General features: G+C 59.2%; 1 protein-coding gene across 9 annotated transcripts in view; it reads left to right on the top strand.

Annotated features, from left to right (window-relative positions):
- The window catches only part of DAB2IP (DAB2 interacting protein), a 180,374-nt gene that overhangs the window by 139,499 nt on the left and 14,717 nt on the right, over nt 1-26,158 (top strand). For 6 of the 9 annotated variants that reach the window (XM_059657761.1, XM_059657759.1, XM_059657764.1 and 3 more), the window contains exons 4-10: nt 15,623-15,776; nt 17,392-17,490; nt 18,409-18,963; nt 20,561-20,705; nt 20,791-20,935; nt 22,696-22,932; nt 24,696-24,897. In XM_059657761.1, the coding sequence (XP_059513744.1) occupies nt 15,623-15,776; nt 17,392-17,490; nt 18,409-18,963; nt 20,561-20,705; nt 20,791-20,935; nt 22,696-22,932; nt 24,696-24,897 (1,537 nt within the window). Of the gene's footprint in view, nt 1-983; nt 1,481-5,696; nt 5,852-15,622; nt 15,777-17,391; nt 17,491-18,408; nt 18,964-20,560; nt 20,706-20,790; nt 20,936-22,695; nt 22,933-24,695; nt 24,898-26,158 lie in introns of those variants that run through there. The other 3 variants (XM_059657765.1, XM_059657766.1, XM_059657767.1) reach the window with 3 other exon arrangements.

Genomic DNA, 26,158 nt, shown 5'->3' with positions numbered 1-26,158 from the left:
AGGCGGGAAGGCGGGAGTCGGGAAGGCGGGAGTCGGGAGCCCAGCTTCCCCGGGCCCTCCAGTCTGGTGACCTTGGTAGGCAAATCGCTGGCCTTGTCTGCACCTCCGTCTTTGTTTGAATTTTTTAAATGTTTGTATGGAAGGGCGGGGGCGGAAGGGTGGGGGCAGGGGGAGCAGTCTACCCCCCCCCCCATTGCATTGAGCTGGGGGTGGGGCTGTACTTCCCTGTGATCAGAGAAGAAAGTGTTTGCAACTGGGGGCAGCTGGCTTCGGAATGTACCCAGCTGCCTGGCCCGGGAAGGGAAGGGCCTGTGGCTGCAGGTGGGCGAGCCGCCTGGTTGGGTGGCAGCGGGTTGTGGAGCGGGCTGGAGAGCATGTGTGGGGGGAGGGGGGAGGGGGGCGGGTGCGGAAGTCTGGAAGGCTCAGTGTGCAGTGCCCAGGGAGGTGGCTCTGGCATCCCTCCCAGTCTTTTGGTTACCCCCACTCCCACCTATACAGCTTTAGCTGGCCCATCCCAGAAAGGTTCATTCAACACATCTGTCAGTGCCTACCTTGTACCAGCATCGGCCTACGGTGTGCCAGGTTTACCAGGTGAGCAGGTTTGTTCCTGCGGACCTGAGATTCTCATGGTGGGAGAGAGGGGGCAAACAAGGTGATTCCAGGTCAGTGCTATGAAGAATATGAAGCCAGGTGATAACTTGACGGTGGGGGAGTGGGGGGTGGGGGGGTGCTCCTTTAGCGGGAGTGCTCAGGAACGGCCTGTCCTAGGAGAGGACACTTGATCTGAGACAAGAATGAGGCAAAACCAGCCTTGCCTAGAGCCAGGGCCAGCGGAGGGAATGTCCAGTGCAAAGACCCAGAGGCGGGGCTCCCGGCCGGCCGTTGCTGACCCTGGGCGGAGCCAGCGCTTTAGGGGAGGAGCCTGGGAGGGACCTCTCCTGGCTGTGAGTCTCAGCCAGGCCCAGAGCTCCCTGCTCAGGTGCCCTGGGAAGGACCCTTTCCTGAGGCCGGAAGTGGTGGTTTCCAGGCGTCTTTCTAAACTTCTTGGACCTGGAGGTGGTGCCTACTGGTTACCTGTACGGAAGGCTGTAATTTTCCACTGTTCTCTGGAGGACCCGGAAATCTCTTGATGTTGTCACCGCTGTATTTTTTTTAAGACGTTTGTGAAATTTCAACTTGGAAGACAGATTCAACGTGTACTTTGCAGGAAGGGGGAAGCCTGCCTGGGCACGCCTCTTAGATGCTGGCCTGGGCTGAGAGGTCTCCTGATCCGGCCAGAAGTGGCACCTGGATGCCAACCATCCTTGGGGATGAGCCTCTGTGGTATTGGACTCCTTGGTGACAACCTCAGCAAGATCCTGGACCGGGCCAGAGGATCTGCGCTGTGGAGGCCTGCCCATTCTCAAAAGCTGGATCTGACTCCCGGGCACCTGGTACCCAGACCTGGGTCTGCAGAGAGGCCAGGGTTCTCACCGCCAAGGTCTGTGGGTGTCTTTGCCAGGGCAGGGGCACAGGAAGCTTCCTTTCCCCGTGGACCTATGATGGGGGTGGAGGGAAACGAGGCTGTGGGGTTGTTTCTCCTGGGAGCCTTGTCCTGGGGCCAGGGCCTCATTGAGGAGTGAAGGTGGTCAACAGCCAGCCAGGACCTTTCAGGGACTTGAGAGGAAGTGCAAAGGTGGGTGCCCGGGGTTGCTGGGCTGGCTTCTCCTTCTGGGAATCAGGCCCTGCCCTCTGGGAGCATCAGGTCTCGGGGAGGGGAGGCAGTGGGGCACCTGGAAGGTGATCTAGGCCCAGGGAACTGGTAGGGTTGGCAAGGCAGGCTGTCAGGAGGGGGCTTTGACCTCAGGCTGTGTTCCCAGTGAGGACCCCTGCCTGTTCTTTAGCGGGAGGCTGCCAGCGCAGGTGAGGAGAAGGGGCAAGCCCCTGGGGCTCTTGGACCCAGATTTAATAATCCTAGCCTGTCTCTCTGGTGGTTAGTATTGCAGGAGAGGAGCTTGACTCCGAAAACTTGTATTGATCCAGACACTAATGAAAAGTAAAGGGGTTTTTGGAGCATGGTCTTTTCTTTTTTTCCTACTAGAGAAAAGGACATCAGAGTCCTAAACCACAGTTTTATTTCTCTCCTTCTCCCTAGATTTGGGGGCTCGGGGGGGGGGGGTGACGTGGCCTTGCTCAGATGTCACCTCTTCAGGGAGCCTTCCCTGGCTGCGCAGGCCTGCGGTCATCCCTCTGTTCTCCAGTCAGTGAACCGAAGCCGCCACTGTGCATCTAGTCTGTCTCCCACAGGGGCTGGGGGGCGGCAGAAGCCTCTCGCTCACCTGGGACTCCCCCCCCCCCCCTCCCCAGGGAGCGAGAGTCATCTCCCTAGGAGGCATTGAAGGCTGGACTCTTGACTTGTGTCTTTCCAGGCTTGGTTTCTTTGCTGCCATGCTGTTTTTTTGCACAGTCATTATTTTAAATACTTACCGAGCTCTTACAGCATGCCAAACCCCACCCCCCTGTGCCTCAGGATGTGGAAAACACACAGACGTGGCCCTGGGGCATCCCAAGCTCTGGAAAGGAATTCCAGGTTGGGTGAAGTTCCCTAACTGAAATGTAAGTCAGGGATTTCTGTCTGCTTAGTTCAGCACCTGGATTCCCAGTGCTCAAAAGAGTGCCTGGGACATAGTTTGCATTTAAATATTTGCTGGCTGAATGAGCAAGGTGCAATGAAGGAAGCATGCTAGGTGGTTCGGTGGGGAGTAATGGGGATGTGTCAAGAGCTGTTGGAATGGGGCAGTAGGGGGAGGGCTGAGTTCCAAAAGATTCCCTAAGCAAGCCAGCCTTTGGAAGAGAGGGAAAATAGAGGAGCCGCAGTACAAAGTCCCGGAGGCAGACAAGCCCAGGCTGCCTGCAGGTGCAGGGTGGGGGTTGCTGGATGAGGGCTGAGGGCAGGTAATCCACCTGGCCAACGTCTTCCACCTGGGGAGGACTTTGGATGTATTCTGAGTGCTGATTGGACTAAGTGATGGGTTTCTAGCCCTGGAGTTAAATAATGATTTGCATTTCTAAGGGGTCCCAGTTCCACCCTAGCAGGGAGTTGGGGGGTGGAGTGAGGCTGCCCGAGCAGGTTCCATGGAGTGGTTGAGTGTGGGATTTCCGAGGAGGTAGCAGTCGGATTTGCTGATGGGGCCAAGGAGAGGTAGGGTTTGTGGCGTTTGAGACTCTACGCTTTAACTACCAAGATGGAGGCCCACTTTGGACTTTCAGGAGTCTAGGAGATGTCAGCCAGCATTTAGATCTGTGAGCCTGGAGCTCAGGGGAGGGGAGGGCTGGAGATAGAAACATAGGAGTCCTGAGCACACTGGACATACGTAAAGCTAAGGAGTGGTGAAATCACCAAAGGAAAGTATCTTCCTGGAGGAGTGTCCCAGATCAGATGCTGAGAAACTACACCTGGGGGAAAGGTGATGCGGGTGCCTGGGAAGGAGCACAGTGGCCTGTGCGGGAGGAGGGACGCCACGTCAGGCCACCCCTTGCTGACTGATTAATAACCCTGTGGGTGAGGAGGTGATGGTGGCGCCTAAGTCACCCGGGGCCCTGCTGCCCCAGGGATAGTGGCCACATGGTCTGCCAGGGCTGCAGGGCATTGCTCCACCTCCTACCTTATTTCCTACTTGTTTCCTCTGGTGCTCCACACCCGCCCTGCCCGCCCTCCGCACACATGCTGGTAGCTTTAGGCTCCAGGAAGGTAGAAGGAGGCAGGCCTCGAGCCTGGCCCAGCCTTGGGGCGCTTGGGGCGAGGGAGGCTGTTTGGGCGGCAGGTGTGAGGTGGCTTGTCTGACTGCTGCACAGCTTCCCACAGGAAAGCGAGCTCAGCTGCACCACAAACCCAGGGGACACCTGGGGAGTGAGGGGACGGGCAGAGAAGGCCAAGGTCTGGCTGGGCTCCACCTGGAGAGCTGACACACTCTTACGCTGCCTCCTGATGATGACAGTCAGTGTCGCTGCTTGGCTGCTTCCCTCTCTTCCCTCCCCCGCCCAGCAAATCCCGGTGGGCCTGGGGGTGGGGCAGAGGCAGGCTGTTTTCAGGTTTCAAAGTATTTGGGCCACAGCCCAGCCTTCCTGTCTTTCTGGCCTCCTGGGAGAGGGTGGGCATTTGAGAGGTTCTGGGAGGGTGGTCTTGCCTGGTAGTCATGAGGGTCCCAATTGGACTCCCTCCTTTTTACAGAAAGAAACTAATGCCCAGAGAAAAGTGACTTGCCCAGGGTTACTACCCAGGACTGGTTTCCAGCTGTGTGCCTCCCGGGATAGCCTGGGCTGGTCTCTCTTCAGTGCTCGCTCTGAGCCACGCTTTGTCTGCAATCAGTGACTCCTCACAGCCACCCCGTGAGGTTAATACCATTACTATTGTCCATCTGACAGAGGGGGAAACAGCGGCCCCGAGAGGTGACTGGCCTTGTCCAAGAGCACACAAGTTGTATGTGGCACAGCCCAGATTTGAACTGGCCATTCTGGCTTCAGAGCCCATGTTTTCAACCGCCAGGCTGTAGCCTCAAGCTTATGTGACTGGGGGTTCCATGGAAACAGGAGGGTGGTAAATCCTTAACTGGCTGGCCCCTGCAGCTTTAGGCCTGAGGACTCCACCTGGCCTTGGCCTTTCAGACAGAGGATGGCATCCGAGAAACAGCGTCTGCTGCCTGCCTAGCTACCCCAGGTGCCAGGAAATGGCCCGTCTTTTTCAGAGGGCTTGTTAGAACAGGTACTGAGGCCCAGGCAGTTAAGTCTCTTCCTTTCCTCCCCTGGCCCCCTTCTGGCTAGCAGCTGGGCAGGCCCTGCCCACCCTCTGGAGCTTTGGGGCCCCAGGAGAGCCTGCTGAGCCCCGGGCTCCCCTCACCTGCCACCACCTCTGGCCATGCAGCCTGTCCAGGAGGGCCTGGGCCTGGGTGTGAAGTGCCCACCGCTGCAGGTCTGCCTGTCTCCTTCATGTCCTGCCAGATGTCATGATACAGTGTTCTCATCTGTATGTGAGAAGGGGAAAGACTGGAACCAACCTCACAGGGTTTTGAGGCCCAGATAAAAGCCCCGTGTTAGGGCACCTGTGACAAGTGAGCCCTCATCCTCACCCCTTCCTTTTGCCCATGAGGAAAGGTGCTATTGGGCTGGGGAGAGCTGGGCCTCCGGGAGTGGGAGGGAGCAAGTGGGGGAGCGCATCCTGGCTTCGGCTGACCTCTCGTGGCCGGGTCCCAGCTTTCCGCACGCTGTATGAAGTCCTGGGCAGGTTGGGAACCTCTGCCCATGGCCGTTCCTCCTCTGAGATGGGGCCAGCTATTGCCTGTCTTGTGGGGTGGTTGTGAGGAATAGTGAGCCCGTGCTATGAAGTGCTAAGCGCCGTACCAGGCGCGAAACGAGTGCTTAAAAACAGCTGCCATTTCTACGCTTATTCTTCAAGATGTAGCCCCATTGTTTGAGGGTTCTTTGGAGCCTTTGGGTGAAATTTGGATTTTTTTACTATTGTGCATTCTATCTAAAGTCTTCCTTAGAAGCCCAAGACCTTCAATCTGATCGTGACTCTTTGGTTTTTGTTGTTTGATGTCCTGTTTTCTGTAAAGAAAAAGGGATCTGTGCCTTTAAGACCCTGCTTGGGCCAAGCGGGACACTGTTCCTTTAAAAGCACATTACGGAGAGTTGGAACTTAGCCTTTGTTTAACTAGCCATGATTAGTCCCAGAGGACAGGGCTGGAGTGGCATGTCCAGGACCAGAGCTGGGTTGGACTGGCTGGGCCCGGTGGGGAACGGCGGGCGGCTGGCTGGCTGGCCCGGCCCCCTGGTGTCCTGGGCCTGGCGAGCTCGGTGGCCACGCTGAGAGATGGTGAGCGGCCTGAACAGAGGTTGGAATGAGGGAGGCCGGGAAGGAGGAAGGAGGGAAGCTGCCGGCCCTGGGGCCACCTCTGTGAGATGGGTGGGCGCTACCTGTTAGAGAGGGACTGCCCAGGTGCCAGCCTGGGGGCGGGGGGCGCTCAGGAATTCCCCAGGGATGGTGTGTCCGTCCCTCTGCAGACATGGACAGCCAGCCTGAATATGGAAGCAATTAGGACAGCCCCGCCAAAGACAAGAAACAAAAAGTGCGGCGGCTGTTTTTAGTCTTTAACGAGAGGAAATCGGTGTGTTGTTTCTTTCTGTGAGCAAGGCCCGGTGGCCTGTGTGGCGGCCCGTTGAGAACCGGGAAGCGCCTGGAGCCGATGAGAAGTGTTCTGAGCTGAGGAACTTGGCCTTTGCTCTGAGTGGCCCAACCCTGGGCCAGGCTGGGTGGGGCTGTGCAGGGTTTGGGGGCCATGTCATCTCCGTCCCAGCCCCCCAGTGGGTCTCTCCTTTCCCCTCCTCCCTGCCGGTGTCTGTCCCCTGGTCCGTCGGCCTGCGGGGTGGGGTGGTGGAAGACCAGGCAGGCTGTGTCTGGGCCTGGAGTGTGTTTTGCTCCAGCATAAATATTTGAAACAGTTGTCAGGAAGGAGCCGGGTCCCTGTGATGCAGCCTCTTTGCTGGGGCAGTCCTCATCTCTGAAGCCAGAAACTGTTACAAACTTTCCTGCGGATGGGTCATGAGGAATAACTGAGCTGCCTGGTTTGTCACAAGTATCCGTTGGTCCTTAGCCGCTTTCACTGCCACTGCTGGGGCTGGCAGTGGGTCAGATTCCTACCAGCTTGATGTCCTCCTCACCTTTTTCCCGACCGGGGAAACGACTTGCCCAGGGTCGCACAGGAGGTGAGCGTTCTGGTGACCAGAGTTCCTGTACGTTACCGGAAAGTTGGTTCGGTTGATCCCACGGTTTCTGTCGGCTGGTGAAAGCCTGAGGCAGTGTCAGGCAGTTCAGAGGGTGTGGAGTTGGAGCCCGGACGCCAGGCCTCCAGCCCTGGTCTGGAACTTGACCGAGGGCGAGTTGCAGGACCCATTTGAGCCTCCACTTCTTTGTGTAGGTGGAGGTGGGGGCCTAAGGGCAAACCCTGGAGGGACTTGTCATTTCTGCTGGGACAGCTGGAGGTGGTGGTCTTGGGGCCAGGCCTGGAGGTAGACAGCCCCGAGTGACCAGAGCCAGATGGGGCTGAGCAGGGCTGCTGTGGCTGGGCTGGGAGGTACCTGGGAAGCTGCATTTAAAGTGTGTGGCGTGATGGGTTGGAGTCCATGGGCCAAGTGGCAAATGACAGAGCCAGCTTAGCCCAGAGTCAGCCCCTGTGGGGTGGGAAGCGGCGCTGGGCTCTCGGAGTCTGATGCACTATCTGGGCCTTGGCCAGCCCCAAGGTCTCGGAGCCTCCGTTTTCTTAACTGTAGTTGGGCGGCCGGGCTACTTGCGGGTCAGCGATGTGGGATGTGTTCAGTGTGGAGCCGGTGCCTGCCTGTGCACTTCCCAGGTGTGTGGGCAAGTGGGGGTGTGTGTTGGGTGAGGCAGGTACTAGAGAGCCACAGAGGGCTTAGCCACACCCCAGTTTTCTTTGACATCATTTCTCTGAGTGTCTGCCTTTGCTGGTGGCCTGGGAGCCTGTGGCCTGCTGGCACCACCTTCTCCTCCTGTCCTGTCGAATGTGACAGTGGGAAACAGAGCTCTGAGGTCCCCCCTGGGGGTCCCAAGGCCCCCCGGCTCGGTGGTGTACTGAAGGTGCTCAGTAACTATACTGGGGTGCTGGACTCGCTAGCCCGGGAGGAGGGGGCATCAGCATAATGAACCTCAGAACAAATCCTGGCAGGAGGTAAGGGAGGTCCCATTTGTTAGATACAGAAGTTGAGGAGCAGGAGAGGCCCTGTGGGGGTCTACGCTCCCTCGAGCCAGTACCCCTCCCCCTCCCTGCCTTTGCCTCTTGTCTCCCTGCTGCCACGAAGCCCCTCTGTCCCTAATGGTGGCTGGGATGGACACAGCTGGGCTGCAGGTGAGCATGGGGCTGGAGCGGAGGGTGCCGGCGTTTATTCCGAGCTGTGTCTCTCTTCTTCAAGGGGACTTGAGGCGCCTACTTGAAATGTCAGTCTTCTCCAGCTGCTCTGGGAGGCGGTGGGTTGGTGCCGTGGCTGAGGGTCTCGGGGTCAGTCGGCAGAGGCTTTTGGACAGCCCACATGCAGGGAGGGCCAGGAGGGCTCTGCCTGCTGGGCAGAGTGAGAGGCGTCTTGGAAATGTCAGGGGGCCCAGGGAAAAGCCAGGAGCAACCAGAAAGGCGACACAGGGCCGAATGCCCAAGAGAGGCAGGGCCAGGCTGCATACAGGCTCCCTCAGTGGCTCCGAAGGTACTGTTTCCCCGTTCTACAGAGGGGATAACTGAGGCGTGCAGGTTAACAGAGTCACAGAGCATTATGTTTATGTGTTTGTTTCTGAGGAAGGAGGCCTTACCACATTCGACCAGTCATCAGCCAGTGTGGTGCCAGGAGCTGGGCTGTGTTGACAAGGGCCTGGTCCTTGGTTGACAGAAAGCCTGGTGCCCAGGGATGGGGGAAGGACTTTCCCAAGGTCATATTGTCACCAGCATGAATGGCCCACACAGCACCAGGAGACCACATGGCATGATGCCCGGGCATTGGGTGGAGGAGATGAGGGGGGAGATGCTGCTCCTGCCCCGCCCTCACATTCCATGGGGGTACAGTCTGAACCTGGGAGGGCTTCCTGGAGGTGGAGAAATGGGAGGGAGTTGATAAGCCAGAGGGGACGTGGCGTCTTTAAGGAGCGGAAGTCCTTGGTTTTCAGCTCGTTCGTTTATTTATTTCATCATCCATTCCTACTTGGGTCATGAGTCCCCCGAGCCCGAGGCAGCTGTTGGAGGTGTTTCTGGTTTCTGGTGGGGGTGGGGAACCAGTCCCACAGTGGGTGGTGTGATCTGTGGGGACCGAGAGGTGTGTTTACATGTGTGAGTAGACTGAGCTGGCAGGGGGGGAACGCCTTGGCCAGGCCTTGAACCATTCTCGAGAGCCTGCTGTGCATGTGGAGGAGCTGGACGGGCAGCCGGCCGCGCGTGCAGTGGGCTGCTCTGGGGTTGACAGTGTCCAGGCTGTGACAGATGAGGCTGGGGTCTCGGTCTTGGACGCTGTGCTCCTGGGTCCGGGACGGGGAGGGGCTCTTTACTCTGGATGACTAGGGGTGGCTTACGGTTTGGGGGTGTCACCCTCTCTAATCTTTCTGAGTGGCTGGGTCAGGCTTGGTAATTTCTTTTTTTTTTTTTAATATATTTTTATTGATTTCAGAGAGGAAGGGAGAGGAAGAGAGATAGAAACATCAGTGATGAAAGAGAATCATTGATCGGCTGCCTCCTGCACGCCCCCTTCTGGGGATCGAGCCCGCAGCCCAGGCATATGCCCTTGACCAGAATCGAACCTGTGACCCTTCAGTCTGCAGGCTGACGCTCTATCCACTGAGCCATGCCGGCCGGGGCCAGGCTTGGTAATTTCTCCTGGGGACCAAGAAGGGGATAGAGAGCTGTCCCTACTCAGAAGAGGAGGGGCATGAGGCCCTCAGCTAACTTTCAATTTGCCCAGATCCCATCCTATCCAGTGAGTGCTCCTCAGATTCTCTTCTCTTAAAATTCAGGGCACTTCGCAGTTCCACTGAGGTTTATGAATGTTTAAAAACTGCTGTGAGGTCCCCAAAGTAATTTGACAAGTCTGGCAGCTATTGATTAAAAACCCAAAATTATTCAGGTTGCAGGAGAACGTGAGGGATTAGATGGAAAGTTTTTTTGTTTCTTCTTTCTCTGCGTGCCCTTTGCCACCTCCCTCCCATTCCTCCCCCCGCCCCCAAAAAAAAGAAAAAAAGAAAAGAAAGAAGGGGTGGGGAGGTAAATGTGTCCTGGGATGAAAACTCCATTAGGCTGTTGAATTATACTGGCAAGGATGGGGATGGGGATGGGGACGGGGATGCGGGATGCGGGATGGGGATGGGGATGCGGGATGGGGGCCTCTCCCCGGTCCCTGATCTCTCCTCAAGCCTTGTGGCCCAGGTCACCAGCAGGCAGCAATGAGGTATCACTCTGTGGGTACTAGGGTGGCGGTGGCGGTGGGAAGAAGAGATATGGCAGTTAGTAAAGGGTCTCATGTTTATAGGGAGTTGGCATTGGGAGGTGGGGTTGTGGTGCTTTCTGAAGTAGCTCAGGTGAGGAAATAGCAGCCCAGAGAGAGGAGGAAACCTGTCAGGGCATTGCAGCATCTGTGGATCCAAGGGAGAAAGGGGTGCGCCCGAGGTCACCGGCAGATTCAGGGCGTACGAGGACAGGAGCCTGCTGGGGCACTGGGCTGACTGGATGCCGGGCCCCAGGCCTGCCCCGTGTGAAGTAGGTTCCAGGACAGTCCCACAGAGGGTGATCTGGCCGTTAGGGTCCCAGCTTCCACTTGTGGATCCTGTGACCCAGCCGAGCCACTCCTCTCTCCAAGCCTGGCATCCTGAAGCTTCCGTCATCGAATCCTTTAAGTGATCTGGGGTGTGGGGAGGGTTGCCCCATGAACCAGGGCTCATCAACCTGTTTGAGTTCCTGCTCTCCCTTACGCTGGGGTGACGCTGCCTTTTGTTGAAGAAGGCTATGCATTGATGTGTTACACAGGTGAACACATAGTAGGTGCTTAGTAAGTGGCTGCTCAGTGCAGGCTGCTGTAGCCACAGCACGTGATGCATTGCCAGTACTCCTGTCTGGTTGCCAGGATGTGGAGCCTCCTTTGCCAGCTCAGCCCTGTGGTGACAGGGGAAGCACAGGCTCCCAGGCAGTAGACCAGGCCCCTCCCAGCCCAGGGCCCGTGTGGGTATGGGGACGGGTCATGCTGGTTCTAGTGACTGCTAGGACCTGCCCCTCGCCTTGGACTCAGGGAACCCTGGACCAAGAGAGTCCGCGCCTCCAGGCCAGGCCCTGTCATCCCAGGGAGCCTTCCCAGGCAGGACGGGTACCCTCCCTGCCTTTTAAGGTCAGGCTCTGTCTCCCCAGGGCCCCGGGAGCCGCAGGGCAGCTGCATTCTTCTCCCTTCCCCTGGGACTCCAGTTGGGCCAGGAGTTGAGCGCTGGCCGCTGAGCAGCCGGTTCCCAGGCCTGGAGGGCGAGGCTGAGCCTGGGGGGAGTTGGCTCTGCTGGGCGCTCTGGGTGGGGCACTGTCCTGCCACTAGATTCACTGGATTCCCAGGAGGTCGGTGCCCTTTCTCTGCCTGTGTGCCAGGACCCAGGGGCAGATTCTCCGCACGGCCTCCTGGGCCTGCCTGGCTGTGACAGGCAGAGGCATGGTTGGCACGCTGTGACCTGACTCCACAGTCCGCAGGTCCTGCCAGCCCTTAAGTGGGCACCTCCTCTCTGGAGACCAGCTTTATCCAGGATTCTGCCCCTTCCAGGCCTGGCTATGGCAGTGGCAGTGGCAAGGGCCCACACAGGAAATTAAGGGCTTTTTTTAAAATTTTTTTTTTTTTGAGACATCCCTGCATTTGGGTAGAGGGAGTTTGTCCCATTTTGTAGATGTGGAAAATGGAGACATGGAGAAGGTAAGGGATTTGAGTGGTCAGAGGAAGGAAACAGAATGGCCTGGGGAGTCCCTATCTTGTCACCCCAAATGTCAGGAGCGTCATCTGCCGTCACCCTCGATAACAGCAGGTGCATCCTTCCTTGTTCACAGCCGTTCCCTGCTCCTGCCACTGGAACTGTCACAAGTGACTGATGGAGTCACCGGCATTTACCCCTGCTCTCCCTAGCATCTCCCCCACATTCTCACCTGATCCTTACAGCAGCCCTCTGAGGAAGAGATCCATTCTCCTCACTTATGGATGGGGAAACTGAGGCCTGGAGAGTTGAATGATTTAAAAATCTCAAGGTTGCATGTTTTATAAGGAATGGAGACTAGATTACAGCTGGGCACCCTTGACACTAGGCCCTCCTGCCTATTCCCATCGACAGGTGTGTGTGGGGGGGCCAGGGGGCGTGCGTGCTCACTCCTGGGGCTCCTTCCACTGCCTGCCTGCATGTTCTGACTGCCCGCCTGTTACCCTAACAGCCCCCTAGCAGTGTAGGCATCTCCTCCACAGCATGTCTGAAAGGGTCTCTCAGTTCCTACCTGCACACCGTCAGAGACTGGGTGCTGACTCCCCTAGAACCAGCCTGGCCCGTATGGGGCCAGCTGTGACTGAACTGTAACTGACCTCTCCTGGTCCCAGCCCTACTCCCTGTGGGCATACAGGACAGCTCCCTCTGCCTGCTCTGAGGCTCTTACTTTCCAGGCTATACAACCCCACTTTCAGCTCACCCCACCCATAGCTGGCGAAGTCCTCACCATGTCAGGAACTTGTTGATAATTGCAGGTTTTGTTTTGGGGTCTCCTCCCTCCTTGAAATAATGGGGAATTTGCTAAACTTCTGTGTCACTAACCTTTTAAGAGAAAAAAGGACGGGGTTGAAAAACAGCTCGTGGGTTGGCTGGAAGGCTATCAGATAAGGCTGTGGCCCAGGAGCTGGGACAAGGTCTCCTTGTTCCTGCTCCCTGGCCGCACAATGAGCTGCTGTTGGGACCTGGCTGTATCTCCAGCAGCAGCTCTGCCTCTGCCCCTGCCCGTGGTGTGCCCGCGTTTCCTGGGCTCCTGGGAGGGGTGCCCTGCCCTAGCCAGTCTCTCTAGCTCTTTCTCCCAGACCTGGAAGGAGTGGGTTCCAGTGAGCAGGTCAGCTGGCTGTGGGCCTTTCTCTGCCCATCACCTGTGCGGAGATGAGAAGACGAACCTTGTGTTGATGGAGTTAGTCTTGGACTCTGCTGAATGCGGTTCACATCACACGCGGCCTTTGCCACCTGCCACCGTGCAGTCATGGGCGAGCCACCTGGCCTTCCTGAGGTGTGGAACCTCGATCCTGATGGGTTGTTAGGAGAATTAATTAGGTGAGGAGACAGGTGGGACGTGGTGTGGAGTGGGGCTCAGCCACATGGCCTGAGTGTGAGCGCTTGTCCACTGGAGGGACTAGGGACAGCGTGGTGGTGGTGTCTTTTGGCCTGGGCTTTGAAAACGGAGAAAGGTTTTTGTGAGGCAGAGAAGGTTGGGGGAGGTAGTACGGGTTCGGGAGAAACATGGTCATGGATCCCAGAGCAGAGAAAGTTAGGGACCAGCTAGGAGGAGCATCTTTCCAGGGTGGGCTGTGAGAGCAAGTGCAGAGGGGGGACATTCCAGGGCGGGTTCAACACCAGGTGGAAGAGTGGCGACTTGATTATCTATAGGCCTTGAGGGGACTGCAGGTAGATGGGAGTGATGCCAGTTGGGTAGAGGGGTCTGGCCAGAGGGTGCTGCTGTGGCCTAGAAACGCTGGGGAGATGAGGAGGATCAGGGCTGCCCAGCTGCAGCCAGGATGCCTGAACGAGAGTTCACCCAGGAACCTCCCCCTGAGGCCGGGGCCAGCTGGGGCATGTTTGTGGGACAGGATGTTGGGGAAGGAAAAGTGGGTATTGCAGCTCCAGGCCCCAGGCTCTGGCCACTTTGAGGTCAAGTCTGGGCCTGCTGGGCTCCTGGCCTGTCAAACCAGGGCCCTTCGGTCTCCTGGGCAGGCGCAGTCCACCGAACTGTGCCTCCCTCCCCTCTCTGCAGCCCACCAGCCCCTCTGTTTGCACCTCATGGGTCCCTACTCCACCTGCCCTGGTTCCCAGCGTCTTTACCCGGCAGGGTTTCTGTGCTGGGCCAGAAAGCAGCCCGATCCCGATCTGCAGGCTGGGTTTGCAGCCCTGCATGTCAGGCCCAGGGCTGTGGGTCCCTGCCGTTCCTGGCCTGGTGACTTCCCCAGCATCTGAGGCAGGTCTTCTCTTGCACTGGCCATGAAGCCCCATGAGGAAGAGCAGCCCTGGGTGGAATATTGACTGGGCATAACAGACCCACCCAAGGCATAACAGACCCACCCAAGGCATTGGTCAGGAGTGTGACGGGGGAGCAGGTGGAGGGCTTGTCAAAGGCAGCAGCCTGTTGGCACCTAGCACTGGGTGATGTGTTCGGCCATAGCGCATGTGTGTGAACCACTGCCTCCCAGAGAGGGCGCTGGAAGAGCAGAGGCACCCCAGCTGGGATGCTGGTGGGCTGGGCCTCACGGAAAGTTGCACACGGGGCCCTGTGGAGGTTCGGGTGTTTCTAACTTGATTTCAGTCTGTCTCACAGCCTCCCTGTGGTCTGTCCATTCCCTTGGAGCTCTCAGAAGCTCTGCCCGAGGACATCAATACGGCGCAAGTGACCTGAGCCCTGCCATGTGCCAGCTTCATGCCGGGCCTGGGGGAGCAGGTGCAGGGAGGCTGACTGCCTCTTGGGTTGGGCGGTGGGATCCCCAAGGGCTGGGGTCCCAGTTCCAGCTCTCATTCCCATGCCTCGCCCAGCACAGGACTCCATGTCAGGGTGGGCTGCTGCCATGGTGACGTGGAGTTTGGGGGTGGAGGGTGGCCTCTGCCAGCCTGTGAGTCCCTGTGAGCAGGACCCGTCCGCTATGCTCTGGATTCCTGATCGCACACATGGTTGCCTCAGCCTCCCTTACTCCAGCTGGTCATGGAAGTAGGTTACAGGTGTGTGTCCGGCAGGGAAGTGTGTGGTGACCCTGCCAGGCCTCACTGACATGAGGGCAGGGAGAGATTGATGGATTGGAGGCCAGGAGCTGAGAGGGAGAGGGATTGGGAGATCTGGGTGAGCAAAGCCCAGGGAGGGTTTTGTGCCAATGCCGGGGGTCTGGGCCGTGGACGTGAAGAGGGGCAAGGCCTGCTCAGCTTCCACGCCAGAGGTGGTCTTATCAGGCTTGGCTGGCTCTCCAGCTTTTCCTGTGCCCAGCCATGGGAGGCAGCTCCCACCGGCACTGCTGTGTGCGGTGGCTCTGAAGAGGGACTTGCACAGCTCTGAGGCAGACTCCACTGGTGCAGGTGCTGTCTGAGGCTCTTTCCATGGCCTGTGCTGAGAAACCGGGGCTCAGGGAGGGGTAGTGACATAGCAGGCGAGAAGTGAGGCCAGATCTGTCAGCCAGTCCAGGTCCAGGCTCTACTTCGGCACCAGGTGGCATCCACTACCTCTGCTCATTGTATCTGTGATGGGCCCACTGTCCCAGGCCTGGGCCCCCAAGCCCCGGCATGTGGACCTGTCTGGATTTTGGCATTTTGAGCCTCACTGCCCTCATCTATAAAATGGGTGCATCAGAGGTCCCTGTGGCTCTCCTGTCTCGAGTGGGGTGGCGTATGAGAAAGGCTCTGTTGGCAGTAACATTCTGGACAAATGGGTGACTGCTCTGGTCTTGGATGGGGACCAGGGCGGAGGGGGTGGGGTGGGGTGGGGTGGGGTGGGGAAGGCCACCTGGGTGAGCTCAGCTCTTTTATGTGGGTCTCAGAGTCTGCTTGGGAGCCAGGCAGACCCTGCCCTGCACTCAGTGCTGACTTTCAGCTCCTGATTGGTTCATCCTCAGCCACTTGCTCCCTTAGAGGCTGAGCCAGTCACGCAGCGTCCTGCAGTGGGCAAAGGGACCGATACTGGGTCTCTGTGACTCCTGCACAGACGTGCCCCTCCCCCAAGTCTGCCTTTAGAGGACAAGGACTTGGGGGTTGATCAAGGAGTGACTGCCTCCCACTGGGGGGTCTGGGCAGGCTTCCTGGAGGAGAGGGGACAGGGCAGGGGAGGGGAGTGACAGGCCCAGCCTGACACACCTGCTGCCCACCCCCCAGGTCCCATCTGATGCCCAGGGTGAAGGAGTCTCGCTCCCACGAGTCCCTGCTCAGCCCCAGCAGCGCGGTGGAGGCGCTGGACCTCAGCATGGAGGAGGAGGTGGTCATCAAGCCTGTGCACAGCAGCATCCTGGGCCAGGACTACTGCTTCGAGGTGGGTCCGCTGGGGGCAGGTAGGCTCTGGTCACATCTCCGAGCCAGGCCCGTCTCCAGACCCTTCCTAGAGTCCTCGGAGGCCTCAGCTTTGGGACAGTGGCTGGAAACTGTCCATTGTTTTTGGCTCCTAAGAGACCAGGTAGAGCTTAGAGATGGGGGCTCTGTTCCTTCTCTGTGGGCTCCTTGGAGACAGACCAGCACTATTCTCCATGCTGGTGGGGGCAGGAGCTCCCGGCAGTAAAAGGGAGTAAAAGTCCATGTAGAATTGCTTAAGCTCCAGGGCCTGTGCCTGAAGCCTGCTCACCCTCCTTAGAAACCCCCTAAATGGTAGAGCGCACCCCCTTTTCTGGGCCAGTCTCCCCCTCTATAAAGACATCAGAATCTTTTGTGCCCCAGCATTCAGTGACGCAAGGTTTAAGAGCAAGCAGAGGGCAGCAACCCTACCTGGCAGGGCTGTACCTGGGGATCACCTGTCCAGTCCCTCACAGTAGATGGGGAATCTGAGGCCAGAGAGGCAGGATGTTAGAGGTCACACCACAAGCCTGAGGCCACGCCAGAACCGGGGTGATGAATGTCGTAGGTGTTCCCGGGAGTTCCTGACTGCTTCTCTCATCAATCAGATTCCCTGCCCACCTCACCCTCCACTCCCACCCACAAGGAGCTTACATAATTAGGGAGCTCTCTGATGGAGGGGTGAGCCTGGTAATGAAAGTCAGCCATTCGGGAACTCGTGGCAACCTCCTGGCAACCCAGCCCCAGGGAAAGAGCGGAATGTGCCTGGCATCTGCGCCACCCCTTGTGCCCATTGTTTCTGCATCAAGACTCCTGGTCCAGCTGGGCTCCGGCTTCTTTGCCTGGGACAGGCTGACGGTGCCGGGGCACTGGTCCACAGTGGGTGCTACGGCTTGTGCCGGCCCTTGAGTGGCTGGATAAGGAGTCTGGTTCCCTTCTGTCGACCCATAGGGTGATGCTGGGGGCAGTGGAAGAGGAGGAGCTGCTTGGGCTGGGCTTCCTCACCGGTGGGGATTGGAGGAGGAGCGAGAGTCCGATGGCGGGGGAGGGTACGGGTTCCAGGCAGGAGGACCCCAGGCCCAGCACACCTGGACAGCCCAGTTTTCATCTCTCCAGTCTGGCCCCTAAAAATGTTAAGTTTCTGTGACCATCGTTGTTACTGTCACTCGGCAAAAGATAACCGTCAGCAAGTGTCAGCTGAGGATGGAGGCGATCCTTGTGCCTACCCAGGGTGTGTCCTTGGTGCCCGTGGCTCCACTTAGAGAGGGAGGTACCCTGTGCCTTCTCTCTTCCCATCCTCAGAGAGTGAGGTTAGAGTCAGAAAGATACTTTCCGGTGGACAAAGGATGCCGAGGAACGGGGAGAGGAGCCAGGGCCAGGAGCCAGATGGTCAGGGCTGGGCCACCCTGTCACCCACTTGGGACAGTGATCTCACGGCACCACCTGCCAATGGGAAATAGGCCATTCTGAGCCTCAGTCTGCCCCCTCCCAAGGCAATGCTGCAGACCTGGTGGCTCAAGCCCCAGGCCCCAGAGGTCTTCTGTCCTGCCCTGTCCCTCGCTGTGTTCCCCCCTGTGACACTGTCCTATTTGGCCCCACAGGTGACAACATCGTCAGGAAGCAAGTGCTTCTCCTGCCGGTCAGCAGCCGAGCGGGATAAGTGGATGGAGAACCTGCGGCGAGCAGTGCACCCCAACAAGGTAGGCTGCGTCCCCTCTCACCAAAGCCCGGGGATTGCGGTTAGACCCGGAGCAGCGCGCAGACTCTGACACCAGGGAGCACAGTGGGATCTCTGGGGTGGGTTGGGTGGGGGCGGGGGCAGCCTGTGGGGGTGGGGCCTGAGTGGGCAGTAGGGTTGGGCCCTGGAACAGGGGTTCGCGGTGGCCAGGCCGACTCAGGTGCTGTGGGCCTCTGTCCTCGAAGCTACACCATGGAGGCTGGGCCAGAGAACTGAGAATGGGCTGTTAGGGGGTTGGGTGCTGGTGGCCTTCTGCCTGGACCTCTTGTCTCTCCTCCCCTGGCCGATTCCTGGCCACCCATCCGATTCCAGCTCAGACCTCTGTCCCATCCTCCAGTGAGCACCGCTGGCCCAGCCTGGCGCCCTGCTCTGTGTTCCCACTGCCCTGGGCTTCCCCCGTCAGGTTCACGGGCCCCAACTCTAATCGCCTGCTTCTGTGTCTGCCCCCCGGCTGACCGGGCCTGGGCTGAGCCTGGTCACCATGGCATCACTGCGGAGGGGCCTTAGCAGTGGCCCCCTCTCAAGTGACTTACTGACCAGCAAACTAGAAGGCCTGATACGGAGCACAGTGGCCTGCGGTGCCAAGCACTGTGCTAACCTCTTACTTGATCTCTCACCATTTGTTCCTATTTTATGGAAAAGGGAACTGAGTCTTCGATTAAGTCACCTGCCCAAGGTCAGTGAGCTCGTTTGAGGCAGAGCAGAGATCCAGCCTCGTGGCCACCAGACTCCAGAGTTGTCCCGCCCCATCCTGTCGGAGCCTGGCCCGTCCCCACACCTTCCAGGGCTCTCCTGGATCTGAGAGCTCCCCCAGCTCTGGCCGGGCGGTGGGCAGGTGGCCGGCCCCTCAGTGACCACGGCTCACCTTGTGCACATGCAGGACAACAGCCGGCGTGTGGAGCACATCCTGAAGCTGTGGGTGATTGAGGCCAAGGACCTGCCGGCCAAGAAGAAGTACCTGTGCGAGCTGTGCCTGGACGATGTGCTCTACGCCCGCACCACGGGCAAGCTCAAGACGGACAACGTCTTCTGGGGCGAGCACTTCGAGTTCCACAACCTGCCGCCCCTGCGCACCGTCACCGTCCACCTGTACCGGGAGACCGACAAGAAGAAGAAGAAGGAGCGCAACAGCTACCTGGGCCTGGTGAGCCTGCCCGCCGCCTCGGTGGCCGGGCGGCAGTTCGTGGAAAAGTGGTACCCAGTGATGACGCCCAACCCCAAGGGCGGCAAGGGCCCCGGACCCATGATCCGCATCAAGGCGCGCTACCAGACCATCAGCATCCTGCCCATGGAGATGTACAAGGAGTTTGCCGAGCACATCACCAACCACTACCTGGGGCTCTGCGCAGCCCTCGAGCCCATCCTGAGCGCCAAGACCAAGGAGGAGATGGCGTCGGCCCTGGTGCACATCCTCCAGAGCACGGGCAAGGTGAAGGTGCGTGTGCCCGTGTCCGGGCCCTGGGGAAGGCCCGGTGACACACGGGGTTACCTGCTGTTTCCTATGTCCAAGGCATGGATTTCAGCCCTGTCGGGGGCACTGACCAGGTGGTCCCCCTGAACCCAAGCGTGGTGTCGGGGAGTGAGGGGTTTCGTTCTTCTGCCCCCACCGCTGCGGCAGATGTGGAGCTGAGGGACGGGATGGCCGCTTGTAGTGAGGAAGTGAGCAGTGACTTTTCAGTCTGTCGTGGACTCCAAGGGCTTCTCCCTGCCACCCCTTCTCCCCTCAGTGCAGCAGGAGGAACGGGCTCTGGGAAGCAGGAGACCTGGGCCAGGTCTGGCCTGGGAGCTGTGGCCTTGGACAGGTCACTTTCCTGTTCTGTGCCGGCTCCCTCCTTGGGTCCTCGCTCTACAGAGCTCTTCCTCACCCAGCCTGGGCTGGGTACCCCTCCATGAGCCCAGGAAGGCCCAGGCGGAGGAGTTGGGGTCCCGCCTCCATGTTCCGAGGAGATCCCAGAGGTCAGCTAAGGGTCAGGAAGGGTTCCTCAGGTTATGTGGTCCCCAGAGGCAGCGGGAGCTACTTAAAACTCCCCCCACCCCCCATCATCCCTCCTTTGGCCAGCAGGGCCTCCTGGGCCACAAGGTCAGTTCTGTATTTGAGGGGCCATGTGTGATGTCAGAGAGGTTGCCAAAGTTGTTCACACCAGAAACCCTGGCCCACGCTGGCCACCTTGTAGCCTCTTTGCTGGTGGCCCCTGCCCTGCCTTTCACTCTCCCCTGGGCCTCTGACTCCCTGCCTGTCCTCTTCCCTCCCCCAAGTCACGAGGCTGGCTGTGGGTGGGAGGAGGGTCTCTGGAGGGAGGGAGCTCCCATCTGGGCCATGGCAGCAGGTTTACTCTTCAGCCTCTCTGTGGGGCAGGACCCCGGCAAGCCTCCCTGCAGGCAGGGAGATGTGGGCCAGGCTGCCTCGAGGGCTCTGCCCATGACCCTTCCTGGGGGCCCAGCAGGCTCATCTACTTAACAGCTGCCCTCAGCAGTGAGGAACTGCTGCCCTGGGTTTGCCAGGTGGGCAGTGGTGCCACCACCTTCCCAACGAAGCTAGATTCCCTTCTCTCCCCGACTGAGCACTGGCTCACTGCCCCCGAGGCAGCCGGGCAGCCTCTGCCTCTCTCCTCCTCTGCCGCACCACGCAGAGCGAGCCATGTCTGGTGTGGGAGACTCGTCAGAGTCATGGGTAGATGGTGGAGAGGGTGCCCCTCTGTCTTCTCTGGCGTTGATGGTGATGGGGGTGGGGGTTCCCTGGTCACCCAGGCCTGCTCAGGGCCAAGCAGGGATTTGAGTCCAGCTGGCCTGGCCATGGGGCAGGAAGCTCGTGTCCATGTGGCATGCTCTTGCCCAGGCCTGCCTTCCCCGGTCCCGAGACCCAGCTGTGATGTCACCAGGCGGCCCTGCCCTCTGGCAGCCCCTGAGGTGGACAGTGGAGCAGCCTTGGGAAGCAGGGGCTTCTGGCCGCTGCCTGGGCAGCGAGTGTGGAGCCCGAGGGTCCTCCCTATCGGCTGGTCCAGGTCCCCCCTCCTCACTGCCTGCCTCCCCAGGACTTCCTGACTGACCTGATGATGTCAGAGGTGGACCGCTGCGGGGACAACGAGCACCTCATCTTCCGGGAGAACACGCTGGCCACCAAGGCCATCGAGGAGTACCTCAAGTTGGTGGGCCAGAAGTATCTGCAGGACGCGCTAGGTAGGGAGGGTTCGGGCCGGCATGGGCAGACGGCGGGACATGCCCACCAGGTCCTCACTGCCCCTCTCTGCCCTCCCGGTCACAGGCGAGTTCATCAAAGCGCTGTATGAGTCGGATGAGAACTGCGAGGTGGACCCGAGCAAGTGCTCGGCCTCTGACCTCCCCGAGCACCAGGGCAACCTGAAGATGTGCTGTGAACTGGCCTTCTGCAAGATCATCAACTCCTACTGGTCAGTGCTGCCCCGCACTCCCTCCCTGGGCTCAGCTGCCCAGGCCTCCCCACCCATCGCGTGACCCGTGCTGTGTCAGTGCCTGCAGCGTGCCAGGTGCGGTGCGAGGCATGGTGTGCCGTCCTCATGAGTACGGCTCAGGGAGAGGCTGCTGCCTGTGCCTGACTTACAAACAAGAGAGCTGAGGCTCACCCAGGAGAGGGCAGGTGGACACGCCTTTGGCCTCACACAGCTTCAGAGAGGTGGCTCTGGGATGGGAACCCCTCTGCCTGACTCCGCAAGTCTTGGCCCTTTTTGGGTTCTCCGATGTGAGGGAGTGTTCCAGACCACGCAGGACACGGTGTGTGCCGCGTGGAGGGTGTTCATCAGCGAGCGCCCCCTGTGCCTGGTGCTGTTGTAGGTGCTGAGGCTGCACAGGGAGCAAGACTGGCAAGGCCCGGCTCGGGCACCCCCCTGGGGTGGGTGGATGACTTAACCTGAGACCCCTCGTCTGTTGGTGCTCATGTCACAGGCTGGTGATTGGGCCTAGCTAGGGCTCGTGTGGTGCCTGGACTGTAGGGACGGAGAAGAAAGGATGGGGATCTAAGGAGAACGTAGTTCTGCAGCCCCGAGAGAAGGAGCAGGGCGTGCGGACGGGCTGTTCAGGGAGGACCACAGTCGGGGCCGGGATTGGTGCGTGAGCCATGGCCTGCAGGGCACCTGCTTGCTCCCAGGTCGTGTGGTGCCAGCTGACTGCAGGGTACATACAGCCTTGCTAATGGTGAGGCAGGCGTAACTGTCCAGGGCGGGGACGTGCTGCCAGTGCCGAGCACGGGTTATTTTCACACTGCACGGGCTGCTCAGACTTTCTCCCGTCACGGCACCAGCTCAGGACCTGCGTCCCCCTCCCCATCCCCAGCGATACTTGACTCCTCTCTTTAGTCACATTTCTGCCCTTTCTCCTTTAAGGCTTATGAATGGCTCCCTCTGTGGCCTGCCTAGGTCAGCTCACCCCTCTTGGGCATCCTCTGTCCTAGCCCTGATCCCATCAGAGTAAATCTGATGTAAATCTGCTTCCTGCACATGCTGGGAGCACCAGGCTGGTGGAGCCCCAGCTCAGGGCTGGGCACACCAAAGGGCCCTGTGATTGCTCAGCAGAGAGGCCTGCTAGGCGAGGGGATGGTGAGAACCAGCGGGGCCAGTGCCCCCTGCACCCTCCTTTGCTCCTGGGCTCACCTGGGACCAGCCTGGCCCTTCAGGCTAGGTCACGTGACCCATGGCACTGAGGGGGGGGGGGCGGTGACCTGGGAGCCTTGAACTCTGAGGGAACACACTTCCTGCCCTGGGCCAGGCTGTTTTCACTCTGCCCTGCTATTCCCAGAGCAGTGGGTGTGGCACTCAGGGAAACATATCGTGGACAATGATTTTCCATTTCCTCTTTCTGGTGTTTGTCAGAGACCCAGAGGCACCTCTCAGTTCTGGGTGCCATGGGTAGATGTCATCACTCAGTGCCTGGCCCTGCACCCCTTGCCCTTCCTGAGCACTCGCTCTGCCCGCCCTGTGCTGCCTCAGCTCCCCCAGCAGCCCTGTCCGGTGGGTGATGGATAGGGGGATGGACGATGGATGGGTGATAGAATGGTGATGGGCAGTAGGGCCAGCTCATAGCGATCAGGGTTGGAGCTCAGGGTTCCATCGGACCCAGAACCAGGTCCCTGCTCTGCACCCACCTGTCCTGGCGCCCTGCCTGACCACCAGGCCCACTCTTGTCTATTCCTGCTCAGTGTCTTCCCACGGGAGCTGAAAGAGGTGTTTGCCTCATGGCGGCAAGAGTGCAGCAGCCGCGGCCGGCCGGACATCAGCGAGCGGCTCATCAGCGCCTCCCTGTTTCTGCGCTTCCTCTGCCCGGCCATCATGTCACCCTCGCTCTTCAACCTGCTGCAGGAGTACCCCGATGACCGCACTGCCCGCACCCTCACCCTCATCGCCAAGGTTACCCAGAACCTGGCCAACTTCGCCAAGTGAGTGTTGTGTCCCCGACGGGCAGGAGCCCACGGGGGCAGGCCATGGGTGTGTCTTCCCTGAGCTGGGCTGCGCAATGGGCCCTGCTTTTGTCCCTGTCATGCTCAGTCCTCCCTCTCCCCCTTTTCAGAATGAAGTCCCCCCCACACCCCGTCCTCCCTCCCTACCAAAGGTACATGCCATTTTGGTATGTTTCCTTAATTTTCAGAGGTGAGAAGCCAAGATGTTTTTTCCTGCAGCATTTTCAAATGAACATTTAATCATAAGGATTCTTCCATGTGCTTAACAGTCATAATATGCCGTCAGGGAGGAGGGCCCATATTTCCTAGCCCGGCCCCTAAGCCGGTCCGCGGGCTGTTTCACACTGTCCTTGTGTGATGCTGTCAGGGATGTCCTTGCTCGTCGAGCACGTCCGTGTTTGGACTATACCTTAGGACAGTGATGGCGAACCTTTTGAGCTCGGCGTGTCAGCATTTTGAAAAACCCTAACTTAACTCTGGTGCCGTGTCACATATAGACATTTTTTGATATTTGCAACCATAGTAAAACAAAGATTTATATTTTTGATATTTATTTTATATATTTAAATGCCATTTAACAAAGAAAAATCAACCAAAAAAATGAGTTCGCGTGTCACCTCTGACACGCGTGTCATGGTTTCGCCATCACTGCCTTAGAGCGCGGGGGCAGAAACGGGAGGGCTGATCATCCAGTCGCCAGTTCCGGGCCCCTCTGTGCTGGGCTCGGAGTCACGCCTGGTCCCAGCCCTTCGACAGGGGAGGGCGACAGAGGTGCATACGGTCTCTCAGGAGGGCCTTCAGCTTGCTGGGAGAGGAGACGGAGAGACTTCCCCAGACACGTGCCCCCCAGCTGAACGATGGGAGCAGAGGCAGGGCAGCTCCTGGGAGGGCCGTGTGCTGTAGGGACAAGGCAGCTGGCATTTCTGAATCTCCAAGTGACAGGCAGGGAGAAGTGGGAGATGAGACCCAGGAGGATGCAGGGACCTGACGGCCAGGCGGGGCTTTAAGCATGGGGGGCGGAGGGGTGGCCCTTGTCTGTTCTGGGTCCTAAAACGGTCAGCTTGACAGCAGTGGGGAGGGGGTTGGAGGGAGTGGGACTGGCACCTGAGAGACCTCAGCAGAGCACAGCTCTGTTTCTGGCAAAAGGGAATTGGGGTTTGGAGAGGTGATGCAGGAGGCAGGGGCTGCAAGGTCAATGGGCGATGAGAAGACAAAGTCAGCGGCCTTGCCGGGTGGGAGGGCGGAGATGACGGGACAGGCTCTGGCTCGGCTCTCTGGTGGACCTGGGTTTCCACTTGGGACATGGAGTCTGGGAGGAGGGCATGGGCTTGGGGTGACGGTGATGACTTCAGACTTGGCCAGGCTGGGTGCGAGGGGAGATGCTATGGACACACGTCTGCAGGCTCAGCAGAGAGGCCTGGCCGAGCATTGATTGGGAATCATCTGCCCACCAGGCCTTGGAAACCTGGAGGGAGAGAGCAAGGAGATTGTGACCGGCAGTGAAAGGGGAACGAGGGCCACAGAACATTCCAGGTCCTGTGAGAAGGGGTCCTCAGGGTCCCTGAGGAACGAGGGACCTGAGTCATATAGCAGATCGGCTGGCTGGTGGATTAGTGGCCACAGTGGGTGAGGAGGGATGGGAGCTGAGGGTGGGTATCTCCGAGAAGGAGGGTTTCTGGGTGAGCATGGCTTTCAGGTCGTCCGCGGACCTGGGTCGCTCACCCCGCCTGCGCTCCCTCCAGGTTTGGCAGCAAAGAGGAGTACATGTCGTTCATGAACCAGTTCCTGGAGCACGAGTGGACCAACATGCAGCGCTTCCTGCTGGAGATCTCCAACCCGGAGACCATCTCCAACACTGCCGGCTTCGAGGGCTACATCGACCTGGGCCGCGAGCTGTCCAGCCTGCACGCGCTGCTCTGGGAGGCCGTCAGCCAGCTGGAGCAGGTGCCTGTCCTGTCCCACGGGCAGGGTGCGGGCAGAGGGCTCTCCTGTGGGTGCAGATCAGTAGCCTGCCCAGGTGCTGGGCTCACACCTCCCACTCAGCCCCTGAGGCACACGCTGGGATCACTGGGGCCCGCTTCCCTGGTGGGGGTGCCATGCTCGCTCGCCAGCACCTGCGGGCCGGGCGCCCGTCCTGGTACTGGGGCTTTGGCTGTGTCTCTGCACACTCCACGCTGAGTGGGCGGATTCCACGTATGAAGGTGTGTTTCCTACCCGTGAGAAATGTGATCAGATTGAGCTCTTTCTGTGAAAATGTCCTTGCTCTGGGTTTTAAGGGCACCATAAGAAAAAGACCAAGTATGCTCCGCTATACCTTCAAGCACCAGGCAGGAAGTTACAAACCTTCCCACAATTGCCCTTGGCCGTCAAGTCAGTTGAAATGTTTGTTGCCCAGAAACCCCTGAGATGGCTGCAGCCACCGGCATGTGCTCTCTGCCACCCGGGGCTCCCCGCCCCGCCCCGCCCCCAGCAGCTCTGCCCACAGTGGACAGGTTGTTGGCAGCAAGGGCTATACCTGCCACCGTCGACCTCCAGGATATTTGTTGCTTTCTGGGGCTCCGAGAGACCCCCTTACAAAAGCAGTCCCTGCTGCACCAGGGCTGGGAGGCTCCCGCTCCTGTCCTGTTTCCCGCAGGGGACCACGCAGGGCGCTCAGGGCTGCAGCCTCTGGATGTATCCACGTGTGCTAGGTGCACACGCAAGCACAGAGCTCTTTTCCTGGTTAGAGTGTGCTAAAGGGAGAACGTAGGTGTGCACTGCAGTGTGTGTGTCTCACACTGTGTGTGGACGTCTGCTCCGTGGCTCACTGCCCCCTGTTGCCGGACACTCGGGTTAGTCCAGCTTTTCACCACCAACAGATGCTGATGCAGTCGTTTCTGCTCAGCCTTGCCCACTGCCCTTTGGCTGCGAGAGACACGGAGGGGAATGGGAACCAAGGCCAGTCACCCCAGTGCCTCCACTTCCTGAGCCCCTGTGCCGGCCCCGTATCTGCACATGGTCAGCCGCCGTCACAGCTGGCGGTGCTGCAGCAGGACTGAAACGGAGCGCTCTGCCTCCCGAGGCTCTGCTCTGTTGATGACGACACGAGTTTTCACATTTTCTTTCTGCACAAAGTCCTACCTGGAAGCCAGCGGCTAAGCAGGTGAAGGCAGGTCCCCTTCCCTCCGCTCGGCCCACAGCCGGCATCCTTAGCACCGTCAGCCTT

The sequence above is a fragment of the Myotis daubentonii genome, chromosome 11 (genome assembly GCF_963259705.1).
Source record: "Myotis daubentonii chromosome 11, mMyoDau2.1, whole genome shotgun sequence".
Taxonomy (NCBI): Eukaryota; Metazoa; Chordata; class Mammalia; order Chiroptera; family Vespertilionidae; genus Myotis; species Myotis daubentonii.
Note: the sequence above shows the minus strand (reverse complement) of the source record. Positions and strands in the feature narration are given on the sequence as shown.